The sequence below is a fragment of the Scomber japonicus genome, chromosome 16 (genome assembly GCF_027409825.1).
Source record: "Scomber japonicus isolate fScoJap1 chromosome 16, fScoJap1.pri, whole genome shotgun sequence".
NCBI classification, from domain to species: domain Eukaryota; kingdom Metazoa; phylum Chordata; class Actinopteri; order Scombriformes; family Scombridae; genus Scomber; species Scomber japonicus.
The window spans coordinates 18,897,099-18,910,682 of NC_070593.1; the positions used below are offsets into that span (position 1 = coordinate 18,897,099).

At 40.3% G+C, this 13,584-nt stretch overlaps 1 protein-coding gene across 2 annotated transcripts; it reads right to left on the reverse strand.

Moving 5' to 3' along the window:
• Positions 1-1,848: 1,848 nt before the first annotated feature.
• LOC128375384 (rho GTPase-activating protein 11A-like) lies at positions 1,849-7,860 on the reverse strand. Of its 2 annotated transcripts, none has more exons than XM_053335728.1 (8): positions 7,698-7,860; positions 7,080-7,220; positions 5,537-5,611; positions 5,022-5,195; positions 4,793-4,922; positions 4,454-4,562; positions 3,605-3,719; positions 1,849-3,495 (listed from the first exon to the last, which is right to left on the reverse strand). In XM_053335728.1, exons 1-8 carry the CDS (start codon positions 7,843-7,845, stop codon positions 2,012-2,014), a joined length of 2,376 nt encoding a protein of 791 aa, XP_053191703.1. In that variant the 5' UTR covers positions 7,846-7,860; the 3' UTR covers positions 1,849-2,011. The 2 variants fall into 2 exon arrangements, with proteins under 2 accessions (XP_053191703.1, XP_053191701.1); XM_053335726.1 differs by having other exon boundaries at positions 3,605-3,761.
• Positions 7,861-13,584: the final 5,724 nt, after the last annotated feature.

Genomic DNA, 13,584 nt, shown 5'->3' on the forward strand with positions numbered 1-13,584 from the left:
TTACAAACAAACACGCGTCTAAGAATGAAGTGGAATAGAAAAGCTGATTACAACATTTCAATAAACCACGTGATTGCTCAACATGAACTGCATTAAGAAATAAAGCAATGAAATCTCATCATAGAAAGACTAATACAAGAGTCAATGCGTGGGTGTCATTCAGAAAGAGAAAGTTCTGGAAAGGATTCACTACTGCTGCCTTCTCTGAAATGCTTTAACGATACCTGGACATTCAACACAACCTGCAGTTGGTTTTTATTTGTCTACTTTAAGCATGATACTTTTTCTAAATTAATTTTAATTTAAAAAAAACGATTTGCTTAAAAACTAAATGATTGTTCCAGCAATACAGTGGCGCCAGATTTCCATTTAATAACCAAACCATTTATTTCTTTTAATAATTATGCAAATGGTAATTCCAGCTTGCGGGTCTTTAAATTAGATAACAGGGAAATAAACCAGAAAAACTTTTGGCCTATGTTCAGGAGAGGAAAGGCACATTTTCAGCACTGATGTTCTGAGAAATAATTGGCCAATCCAGCACCCACTAATATGAGAAGCTGTTCAGACTGACACTCTTAATTATAGGCCTAATGCAACCACATTACCTGTTACTGGATTCAGTCTGTACATTCCCAATACACACACACACACACACACACACACACACACACACGACATCCTGTTCATCTTCTTTCATCGTGAACAATCTGTAGGCCTAACATTTATATCATACCGCATCTCCTGAAGTTGGATCATCAAAAACAGAAGAAATAAGCTTCACAGTATTCATATTAAGCTGCTGCAGTAAGAAGGACGATTTTAATAAAACCCTTTCTCTAAGTCAAGCTAATCTTTCTACACGTTAACAGCATGCGAGCCTTCACACGGGCTGCAGAGAATAAACCTCGGGAAATGATTTGAGCTTCCCCGATCACAACTCTTCAGATTCTCCACTAGATGAAAAGGACACAGGTCGTTTACCTTTTTCACGACACTGTAACTTTTAAACTGCTTGACGTGCTGTGCTCAACACAATTAATTCAGCTCAGTAGTTTATTTTCCAGTGCCGGCCTCTGATCAGATTTGATTTGACACTGAGCAGAAATCATGTCAACAGATGCAGATCACTTTAAACCCAACAGAAACTTTTTTTTGGTTTTTTTTTTTTTAATAAAGAAATGCTGTTGTTTCACTGCTTTAAAACGGTGCAAACACATTAAAAATACGACATACCCATATGCCGCCACGGGTTAGTCTAAACAGCCTCTCAGCCTCCTAAGCAGCAGTGTCTCTGGACTGGAGTCTGACATGTGGCTCTGTGACTCCCCCTTGTGACTCCAACAAATAGCATAATAATGTCTGCAATCAGAGGAACAAAATTGAACAGAAACGTTTATATGTTGTTTGGTTTTATTTTTCTGAAGCAGTTCACACAGCAAAGCATTTTACTGGTTGATGGTTTTGAAATTAACAGACTGCAATAGACAGATGATTTGATCAATACTGTTTGGCTTTTTTTTCCCCTCATGAATTCCACCAAAAGGTGCTTTTTTTTTACTTTCTGCACATGACAAAAACTGTAAGAAAATATTCTGTATTACTGTAGAAAATCCACCTTTAACTTCAGTAAACCGTTTAAAAAACAAATCTACCTAATGATTAGCTATAAAATGCATAAATTAAAGCATAAGACTTGATCTAAACATTTCCAGTCATACCATCAATCACATTTCACATAATTTGTCCTGCACACTACAACATAAACACTACTTAACATATAATCTTTTAGGCTGAAATGTTTTCATAACATCTAAACTTGTCTTACTAGAGTAAGGCATATGAACATCTCCCACCGAGGCCCTAACGCCACACAAACAGCACCTACCAGAGCTAAAAATAAATTAAAACCCCTGCAATACAGATGAACTGGAATGTTTAATGACATGTAGTTTTATCAGACAGAGACCTGCATAGTAAGGAGGGAACGATAAGGCATAAAGAGTATCAACTATAAATCTACAGGCTTGGTAGCAGACAGCAGTTGTACTTGGTTGAGAGGGTTTCTTGGGGAACCTCTGTAATGGTTCATGTCCTTTACTGCTACCTGCTGCACACAAGGCTTCTGATTTCCTGACAGATCAGAGTCCACTTTGGTCTTAGGTTGGACCTTGTTGGTCACATCACCTAGAGCAAAGGTCATAGATCTGCGGGCCAGGGTGCTTGACTTTTTGGGAGGGACTGGAGGTGGTTTCTTCATGGGACAATTGCTGTTGGACCGTCCCACTCGTGTCTCTCCCTGGTGGGGTTGAAGCTGAGGGTGAGGGGAGATGCCGCTCTCCAGGCTCACCGCCTTCACCACCTGACCATTGTGACAGCTGGCGCTGAGTTCCAGATGTCGAGTGGGTCTCCTGTTCTCTCCCATAAGAGAGTTCATCCTACGGACAGTGTGACTGACAGGGGTGCGCTGGAACCTGAGCGGTGACCTGATGTTGTGGGCCTTGGAGCCTCTGGGAGAGTGAAGGGTGAGGCTGTTGAAGTGTTGGATGTGGTCGGCCACTCTGGTCTTTTGGGTATCCAGGCTGACTGATGAGAGCGATTTCTGGTTTTGGACTTTGGTACCGATCTCTGAGGAAGATTCGTGATCTTCATGTACCATACTGGTTGTAGTACCAGCTCTAGAAGGTGTGCCATGCGCATGGTTGAGTTCAAGACCTGGCTTGTAGGGAGTGGATTGCAGCCCAGAGGGAAGACCCCGTTTGAAATGAGCGGGACTTTGGATGTCCAGAGCATCAATCAACCTGCTGCAGTTTACTTGGTCTGCCTCCTCACTTTCTTCTACCATGGAGCTCTCATGGTTATTGATGGCAGCAGCAGCACAGAAAGAACCTTCATCAACCCTTACTGCAGTACTGCAATACACATCAGACTCAAAAAGTACACTATCAATATGCAAAGGAGACAAAGCGGCTATTTCAATCTGTCCAAATGTAATGTTCTGTTCTTTAGCCAGAAAGCTTTGTTGAGTTGGGCCGCTGGATGCGTCTGTGTCCAGAGACAGAACTTTGGCTGCAGGAGTCTCTGGTGGAGGGAAGAGGATGCTGTCTGATGGTTTTGTCAAGGTTGCTCCACAGGAGGAGTCCTGTACAACATCACTGCCTAATTCTGTTAAGGCACTCTTGATTTTCAACAGGGTGGGTCTGTTTTGGCTCGGGGCTTCAGCGACTGAACTCTCACTCTCCAGGCTCTCGGCACTGGAAGCACAACACAGCTTCATGGGGAGGATGGACACCGCTGGGGGCTTCGATATGACGATGGCAGGCTCAGACACATAGTTGTTCTTTAGGCACATGTTCATGGGTGTATCTGTAAAGGATCCTCCACTAAAACCCTGAGCTCCTACAGGAGTGTCCCCGCTCCATGAGGTCCGGTGGGCATTTGAGGCACACTGGGGGGTCAACAGGTTGTCTTCAGACTTGCTGATGTACTTAGAATCTAGAAAAGTGGAGAGCAGCATTTATTAAAATTTGTAAAATTACAATGAAATATAAAAAGAAAAGTGCTTAGAAGACATTTAGATTTTTTCCCCCCAACTTTTACTCACTCTTGGATTCAGTGTTTCTAGGCAGAACTGACGGGCTGAACTCTTTCTCTTTGGTGAAACGAAAACTGGTGGTGCTGTCTTGAGTGGCAAGTCGCCAGCCAATGGACTCAGATCCCTTTATCACCAGCATGGAATGAGAAATGAAAGATGAAAGAAACTTAAAAGAGGGTTAAGCCTCAGTATTATTTTTGTTAAAAAGGACCCCACAGATGTTACCCAAAATGTCACATTAATATGTTAATTTCATGACTTTTGTGGTTAGTTCTTCAGAGGGTGATAAAAATCACTCAGAAGAAACCAGATATTGGATTTGTTGGTCAGCAACTTTTTATTAAGTCAAGAGTATACATGTAACTATAGAGCATTAAAAAGTTATGCACCATAAAACTTTCAACCAACGTACCAAAAAAAAGACAGGATACAATATATTTCATTTATATACCATCTGGTATATACTAGCATTCTTTCACCTGAGTGCTTAACACAGTAAAACAATGTAAACCGGGCATAAGAAATATCTTATGGCTTTGACAATCCAGGTAAGAGCACAATTTATTTTTTAACATTTCAAATGTAAAAAAGGTAGTGAAAAAACAATGCAGGTCCTTTTTAGAACTATGCATGCATTAGTTAAAAAATGTGTTAAAAGTAAACTTAGAATGTCACACAATAAAAAGTGCTGCTGTGCAACAATTTACCCCAACACCACACCCCATGTGCAAATATACTATGTGATTTTAATACAATTAATAGTAGATGATGCCTGAATGTACTTGATTAATACCATCTTTCACCGTTTCTGTAAACCACAGAAGTGAAATGTGAAGTTTATCGGGCAACCACACTTACAGCTTCTTTGCTGCTCTTCCCCAGGCTAAAACGCAAGCGCAGAGACTTGCGTGGGGCTTCTTTTTTGCTGACTTTAGGAGAAAAACAGCCAGCTCTTCCAGATTCAACCCTGAAAAGGGATATAAATTCAAACAGTCAGCAATGTGAAATAAGCCGAGAAAGACTTGCAGCTCCGAGGTTAATATTTTACAAACTCTTCTCTCTCTTCAAGTGAATTTACTGAAGACCAAACACAGGATGAATGGAAAATACATGGCTGTATGGCTCGGTACATTTTATTCCTTCACTTAGTTTAAATTACTTTTTGAATGATACGTGGAAGACCAAGAAGGTGCATACCTGTTGACCACATGTCTGCTGCTAAGTCTTCGGCTCTTCCTTCTTACAGAAGTAGCTGATTGCCTTCTAGACTTCCCTGCTGAGGACAAAGTATTCTGGGAAGAGTCCAAGACCCCTGAAGCACTGTAAGCTAGAAAATATAAAAATGGGAAAAAACACCAAAACTTAACCACAAAGTTTAGAGGCGGCAAAATAGTTCATCCCTGTTTGATCAAACAATCATGATTACCTGATCCAGGAGTGGTGGTCCCACTGAACAGAGAATTGGGAAGTAATTCTATCCCAAGGTTCTTTTTGACAGATTTACGTTTCTTGTTTGAGAATCCAAAAGAGTGACCAGATTCCAAAGTAAGTTTTCGCTTGGAGGTTGGTGTTGCAATCACAGGAGTTGCAGAAGAAAAGACTGCCAAAAATCACAAAAGAATTAATGTATTGTGATTTCACTTATTTTTTGGAGATGATTCTGAACCAAAGCACTGAAATGTGTGGTGGTCAATCCATGCAAATGACAGGCAGACAGGCAAAGAAAATAAAAGCAAATGAAGACAGGCATATTATTTAGATGGCATTTATTAATTATCCAGCAAACCGTGAATCAAAAGAAGCCAATTGGAAATTTTAATTTGAGTTGCAATAAAGAGTTTGATTTCTGTTTGAAGAACAGGAAGCTCATTGTTTCATATGCAATGCGAATGGTCATGCTATATGACAAGCAACATAACCTCGTCTGACCAGAGTACGTACCAAGACTGTCTGTTTGGGTGGCTTTTGTGGGTGTTCTATTAGTTTTTATTTTATTCAGAGCACCATTGACCATATCTGAAATGTGAGATAGACCAAAGCATTTACAACTGTACTTTCTGACAAGATCTGCTTTAGAATCACAGGAGTCCTTTAAAACCACAATGCAGGGCTCTGTTTTTTTGTTGTTGTCTTTATAATAATAATTATTATTATTATTATTATTTATTTGTAAAGTGACCATGTACAATATTAAACATAAACATTGCCATTTGATGTATTGTACCAGAGTTAGCTCAAAGCTAATTTACATCTGCAGTCCCTTGGCAGGTCACAAGTTCTACTTGAGTATATAAACAAAAACCTGTGCAGCATCAGTAAATATTTTCAGTGCCACTAGAATTTATCTGGCCAGTAAAGGGCCGTCCACACTGAGAACTATAACGACAACGATGTGAGCGTCCACACCGAGAACGATAACGTCCTGTAAACAGCGGTGTCAAGCCCGCACTGCCTGCTCCAGCAGTGTCTGCAGCTTGATGAATTATTGATGAGCTGCAGCTTACTACTGTAGTATGTTGTACAGAGACATAAATAAAAAGAAAAGCAAAATGGTTCAGAGGTGGGTAGCTACTGGTTCATTGTGTTGATCAGAAGTATTTCAAACACTAGTTGCTGTGATATTTCAGTACTTACAGACCAAATTGAGCCACAGCAAATGGTGTGCAAAAGTACACCGCTGCAGTAGTGGCACACAGTAGGAACACAGATCTGCTAACTTTGTTGTTTTTTTACATTATAATAGAGAACAAAGTTCCAGCATTTGTGTAATAAAGAGGACCTATCTAAATAATCGTAAATAATAATAGTAGTCATCCTGCTCCAATTTACAGCGTGTCAGTCCGTGGTGAGAGAGGAGCAAAGCCTCATTAAAATAAATAAAGGATTTTGATTGACAGTCAGTGTTTTTATCATTCATCAAATCACTCTGAAAGTGATTCCAACGATATCATTCTTCTCCATTGTTATCGTTATAGTTGTGGTGTGGACTCCTCCATCCATTCGAATTAGAACGACATTTAAAACTTTTACATTCATAGTTGTCTTTATAGTTATCGTTCTCAGTGTGGACAGCCTTTAAGAGATTTAAATCTTTGCTGCGTGCTAATAAGAAAGTCTTCTCTCCCTCCCTTAAAATGTTATAAATTCCCAATTCAACAAAGTAAAGTCCTTGTACTGCTACTTATTCCTGAATTAACGTTGCTGTGGGTTAAAGTAATATATGCACAAAATCAATCAATCACATAATCTCCCCTGTAGGAAGTTAAAAAAAGGTTTTAGTCTCATGAAAATTTGACAATGTAAGTCAGCTTTAACTCACAATGTCTACAATGGATTCCAATAGTGTGATATATTCAAAGTGGATTACTTTGTGGTGAAAGTGAGTAATTTTATCATTTCAAATTCCTGTGTCCTTGTGACCAACTTGCCCAAAACTGTTCATTGCAGCTTTCACTAAGAACTTACATCTCTGATTATTTCTTACCTCCGAAGCTGCATCTGTGTCTCCTCTTCATCCCCGAGTTTAAGTCCAGCTCCTTGAATTCATCATGAGTAGGGGACAAAATCCCTGCCTCACAGCCCATCATGGCTGGAACCTTCTCTAGAAGGAACTGTGGTAACACACCTGTCATACACAGACAAAGTCAACCATTTAGTGACAAAAAAAGAAACAACTAAGTTGTATCAGAGTTCTCTCTAAGTGAGCATGTGAGCCTCATCTGGCTCCGTTTATCCTGGGCAAATTGTCAGTATTGTCCTTAAGAGGATAATGTGTATCCACTGATGTTACTCTATCACAATTGCTGTGAAATTTAAAGTTATTAGAGGAGAGTGGACACTACAAAGGACAAACGAAATCTGATCCACGATCCATGACTATTCTTTCTTTGGACTCATATGCCTGGATGGTTGGTGATGTGCTTTTTTCTGGACTCGAAACAAACAAAACTGGAAAGACATTTGTTTTTATTTCTACTCATGTTGCCATGCGAGTGTATTTACCTGTCCACTCCAAATAAAGATACAATTTAAAAAAAGGAAAAAAGAAAAAGAAGAAACAACTCTGACAAACAGTGAGATGAATGACGGGTGAAAATCATACCAAAGTTGTGGGCATTCTCTATGAAGCAGTGTACTACAGCTGCCTGTAGTTTGAGGCGTTTCTCTGTGTTGGCGTTCATCTTCTCTGTACCGTCTCCAGAGTGAAGGAGATTGGGAGCCAAGATTACAGACAAGTTACTGCTATCCATCTTATTCTCTGCACTCCTGCAGGAAAAGAAAAAGAAAAACAGCAGTATATGAAGCCAAAAGTAAAAGACTGACAAAAATCCATCTTTAATGTTAGATGTAGGAGTGTAAATTATCATGAGAGAAAATGATCTTAAATGTAACTATAAATTAATTTAATTATAATTATGGTACCTCTTAGACACATTGTAAAGGAAGTCAAAAAAGTGATGCAGGACGTTAAGGTTTCTGTCGGGCAGTACACAAGACAGCAGCATAGTGGCAGAGGTCCTCTCCTCCTCAGTGGGGAGCTGCTGGGCCTTGAGGAAGGCCTCCTGCAGCTCTGCGGGTAGCACTGGTTCTGGCAGCTCCCTGAAGAACTGCTTCACTAAACCAGCTACATCACAGGGAAGTGCACCTGACAGGCACTCCTCACCCGCATCCAGCTTTGCCTGGTCAGACAAAACACAGCTCTGTTGTGTTAGACAATTCCCATGGTCAGGATCTCTGAGTGAAAGCAAAGTCAGCTTCGGCCATCACTCACCCTGAGCGCTTTCAGACGAACGACAGAGCCAGATTTTCTGAACAGGCCCTCCGTGTCAACATGTGCAAGCAATTTCATACATGCGTCAACCAGAAATCTAGAAAAGACAGTGAAAAGTCAGCTGATAATGTACAAAAACAAGAAACAACTTCCCACATGTAATCATCAAGTACAAATGAATGAGCATGTTGACTTGCCTTGGCACGTCCCCGCATTCCATATTATAGTATGGTAAGTTCTCCAAAGGAACTCCGAAGACCTTAGCCTGGGGGGACAATCAAACAATAAAAAAATAAGATTTCTTCCCCCCCACTAATTAAATCATCCGTCAAGTCACTAATAACTTATCAGCAGCATCACAGCCTTCATATATTTGCCAAAGTTTTAAATGCACTGTTTTTTAATCATATTGATTTAAATAACTTGAGTCAGAGAAACGCTTTTTATAGACACACACTGCACAAGTTTCCATTTCCCTTGATCAGCCAGTTTGATGGCTGCCAAACATTCCTATGTTCGAGACATATTATGTTAACCTCAACAGTGTCTCTCTTATCATCTTGAATATGTTAGAATTTCTTCATTTCAGTACTTGATTTCTTCAGTCAGTTGAGCTGAGGTTTGTGGTATTTTAGGTCATGACCAAATATAGAGAAGTTGAATGAGTGTCCTGTGAGCCAATTAGAAAACAAGAGTTACTTTCAAATTGACTTCCACTAGGTTCAGTTAGGTTATTTTACAGATGTTATTGTGCTCCTGAAAAGTCCATACTGGCAAAATGTCCAACAACAGCACAGCAAATTTCTATCCAAGATTTACGAGAAAACGTTGGCCTTTTTGTGTCTTGTTGGACTTGACTTTCAAGTTTATGGTGTGAATAATTACAGGAACAGCCAAACAAAGCATCTGCAGTGACTGACATGGGCGACAACAGCTAGTGAACAAATGGCTCTCAACAGTGGGGGTATGCTTTCAGTAGTATGCAAATTACATTCAATTGCCTAAACAATAGTATGTCCATGGGTGATACTTGCTGATTCGTGTTCATCCATAACCAGAAGTCCAACATTTCAGTCATTGTAAATAAAATAACTCAAACCAGACACTGTTATCTAATAGTTTTTAACTTACCGAGTTGCTTGATGTTGACTTGCAGCTGGCTCCTTTGTTTTTGTTCCAGTTCTTTGTCTTTATTCCGTGCGCTGTTCGGAGCTGTTGCACAGCCACCAAACGCATCACATTTCTCTCCATGTTTTTTTTTTTTTTTTAACCTCGTAACGTTACTTTAAAATAAACGCTGCTTGTCGTTCGGCCTAGAGCTAATGTTAGTAAGCGGACACTTTCTAACTGTTCACTTTCTCGACGCGTCTAACTCATCATCACGTATATTTTAACGACACACAAAATGCGTTTATCAAGCTAAAAAGCTACTCAGCTCCAAGGAGTGTCTTAACCGACCTGACCGAGCTAACGTTACACAAGGAGAGCCTTCCTAATAGTGAGCCTCATGCTTCTTTAGCAATGCAGTTAGCTAGCCAGCGTTAGCCAACACGCCTCGCTCAAAAACAAAACTGTCACACAACTTAAAATTACCGTTCAACTCTTCTGAGACGGTTAACTGTTTGAATTCCGCCGGCTTTAATTACACAATTAGCAAGGTAACTGCATTGTGCTAGCGGTTGTTTCCTCCGGTCGGTTGCGAAGTTGTTTCCGCAGAGCATTCAAACAGCGGCGGTCTGTTACGCTCTGCACTGTGATTGGCTGGAGACGGTTCGAATAACATTCACTGGGGGCGTGTGTTCCATGCATAGACTGAGGCACAGTTTAAAGTAGTGAGGTATGTTAAGTCAATAGAGAAGTACATTCAAACTGAAGCATTGACTCGGGCAGCAATTTTCTCCCATGTCGCTTCTCTCATATCGTCTGCAGTGGTGTTACGTTTTTGTGAAATATATGGTCATATTGAGGGGTCAATTCAAAAGAAAATGTGAATATGAATTTGATGTTGGAACTCATTTCCGTTTGGTCCCACACTTCACAGAAGCGGATACAGACCTCTTCTCTCTGTTTGAGAGGGTTGCTGAGTACAGGATGAATAACGCACTCTCCTCCTCCAATGTGTGTTCTCTAGTAAGGCTCAAGAGGCCTATTGCTGCTCTCTCACTCAGATTGTGTCAAGTATGACAAGGTTAAGGCTGCAGTTTTGAGAGTTTATGAGTTGGTTCCTGAGGCAGGCAGGCAGGCAGCACTTTAGGAACTTCAAGAGACAAGATGCTCTGACACATGTTGAGTTTGTTCATGGTCTTGAGACTCAATTTCATCAATGGTGTATGTCAGCACGTGTTAAAACGTTTGAGGAGTTGTGTAATTTGGTGATTCTTGAACAGCTTAAGAACTGTGTGCCTCGTAGCATTGCCACTTTCATAAATGAAAGACACCCTAAAACTCCTCATGATGCTGCTGTTCTGGTTGACAAATATATTCTGACACATAAGACTACATTTACTGACAATGTACCAGATGACACTGGTTCTGGGTCTTCCCCTATTAAAGGTAATGGGGAGGGGGGTGTTTTACGTAACTGTGAGCGTCAGCCTAGGAGAAAATCTGTTTTCTTAACATATTTGTAATCCCTGGCACGAAGGACACTGGAAAAATGAGTGCCCTGCACTTAAAGCGATGGTTCGGCGTAATTTTGACCTATAGTCATATGCACCATTACGTCTACACCCCCTCTGCCCTTTTTTTAATTTGGTCACACAGGGCACATATCTATCTCTCTATATACATAGAGAGAGAGAGAGATACAACTGTATGGCATGTAGTCCTATCCTTCTACGTTGATGTCTTCTGCTGTACTCTGCTTCTTGCTCCTTCTTACTACTAGTCTCTTCCGGCAATAGATGTGCTCTGTGCGGGACCACATGAGATTTCGACAATGTTTACAGCTTTTGCAGTAGCAGCAGAGTAAAAGCCATCAGGTAAGTGTTATTTTGATAAACTCCTGGTGTACTTACAAACTTTCCAATGCATCAATTTATGAGTAAAGACCCTATTTGTACTACTGTAGAAGTTTGATAACAATCCAGGCATTATTAGTGGGGTAATTTACACTTTTGGATTCATTAGTGCCTGTACTAAGCAATTCAGCTGATGGCTCTAACTCCACCAATTGTGACCAAATTTTAAAAAATGGCTGAGGGGGTGTTTAGATAGACGTTATGGTGCATATGACGCTAGGTCGAAATTACGCCAAACCATCGCTTTAAAGCTAAGTCTTAGTCCATTTGTGGATCTGTGACATCCAGTGCTTTGGCTGCGCCTCTGCGCAAAGCAGTTTCAATAGTTTCTGGGTAGAACAGAAGTCTGTTAGAAATGCTACATCAGAATAGAAAGTTGCTGTGACCATTTTGAGAGATACTGGTTCTTTGGACTCTTTCATACAAAAGTAAGTATTGTCTTTTTCCGCTGTTACCAACACAGGTCAGTTTGTTGTTGTTCGTGGGTTAGTTCCTCTTTTTGCCCCACACCCCAAGGTGAACCTCAACTGTGGTTTAGTTTCTGGTGATGTAGAAATTGTACTTCGGCCTGAATTTCCACTTGAAGGGGTAGATATTATCCTGGGTAATGATTTAGCTGGCCGTTTTGTGTGGCCAGATGACACAGTTGGGGATATTTCTGAGCAACTTCATATCTTATCATCTCTACAGGTGTTCTGTGGTTGAGCCGGGTGGGGTCCCAGCCTGTGTTGTCTCTCGGGCTATGAGCAAAAACAGCCCTGACCTCTCAGGAAACAGAGCCTTAAGTCCTCCCTTCTGCTTTGTGTGTGCCTGCACCTTTACAGTACACCTCCTAGAGTGAAAGGGTGAAAGAAAAACCTGCTGATCCTTCATTTTAGCAAGTTTTGGGACAATCTGTCACCCTTCATCCTTTTGCTCCTTTTTCGTCTTCGCCAGCCCTTGTATCCAATTTTTGGGTTACACCCCCATGGTGCTTAATTTTGAACACAACAAGGTCAGTACTGACGAAAGGTGGCATATTGTCCTGACACTTGCTAAAATGAGCCTGGGTGGGCGGGCTGAATGAAAAATGAGCAAAATTAAGTACTAATGTTATTCAGCACTGGAAACTCTGAAAGAAATAAGCAAGTTAGCAGGCTGGAATATGTGCAAAAATGGTGATGTTTATTAACAAAACTATTTATGAAAAAGGTAAAACTGAACCTCAGTAAAAATAAATAAATAAACTGACCCAAAGTAAAGCTAAGAACAAACAAATATAGATAGCCATAGTGGACTGGCAATCCTGTGTCATAAAATGTGTTTTGTTCTAAGACTGCTATTCACATCATGTTTTATGGGCCTGTTGTCAAGCTAAACAAAAAGCTCACACTAGCTGCTATATTAGCAGAGATTGTTAGTCTCAGTAAGTCTTCGGGCCTTATATTTGTGAATCCAGCAGAGTGGTGCAGATTGAAGCCTATGCACACCCTAGTGCACCTGTGATGCAGTTGGATGCAGGGTGGAATCAGAGAGAATACATTATCATATATTATAGGTGGGCTTGTTATAGACCAGTTTCATCCCCTATAAACAAAGTGCTTGAATCCTGTGAAGAGTTTACAATAGAGGATATGTTGTCTGGGTCATAAACTGTTTTAAAATATGAATACAGCAGCTCAAAAATGCTGCCAAGAACAGAGTATAACTCTTTCTGAATGTTTAATTTGAATTAACTTTTATTAACACTTATGATCTAGTAATCACCATCTTTTATAGGTGGCAATTTTACTTGTCATCACAAAAGTCTATACAATATACAGCTGCAGTTACATACCACAATTGTACCATGTATAATATAAAGTAGAATTCAAAATGTATTCTAGTTTTTTACATTTTATATTTTTATTGTATCTTTAAAGTTTTAATTAGATTTGATTGTTATAAAAATAACATCCTAGTGATGAATATGTAAATGGCCTGCACTTATGTGGTGCTTTTCTAGTCTTCTGACTACAAAGTGCTTTTACACTACATGTCACATTCACCCACACTGGGTGCCAACCTACTCATCAGGGAGGAGCTAACATTAATACATTGCTGGCACAGCCATGGGGAGCAATTTGGGGTTAAGTATCTTGCCCAAGGACACGTCGACATGCAAACTGGAGGAGCCAATAATCTCTCCCTAACCAAACCAAAATAGATCAAATGCCCTT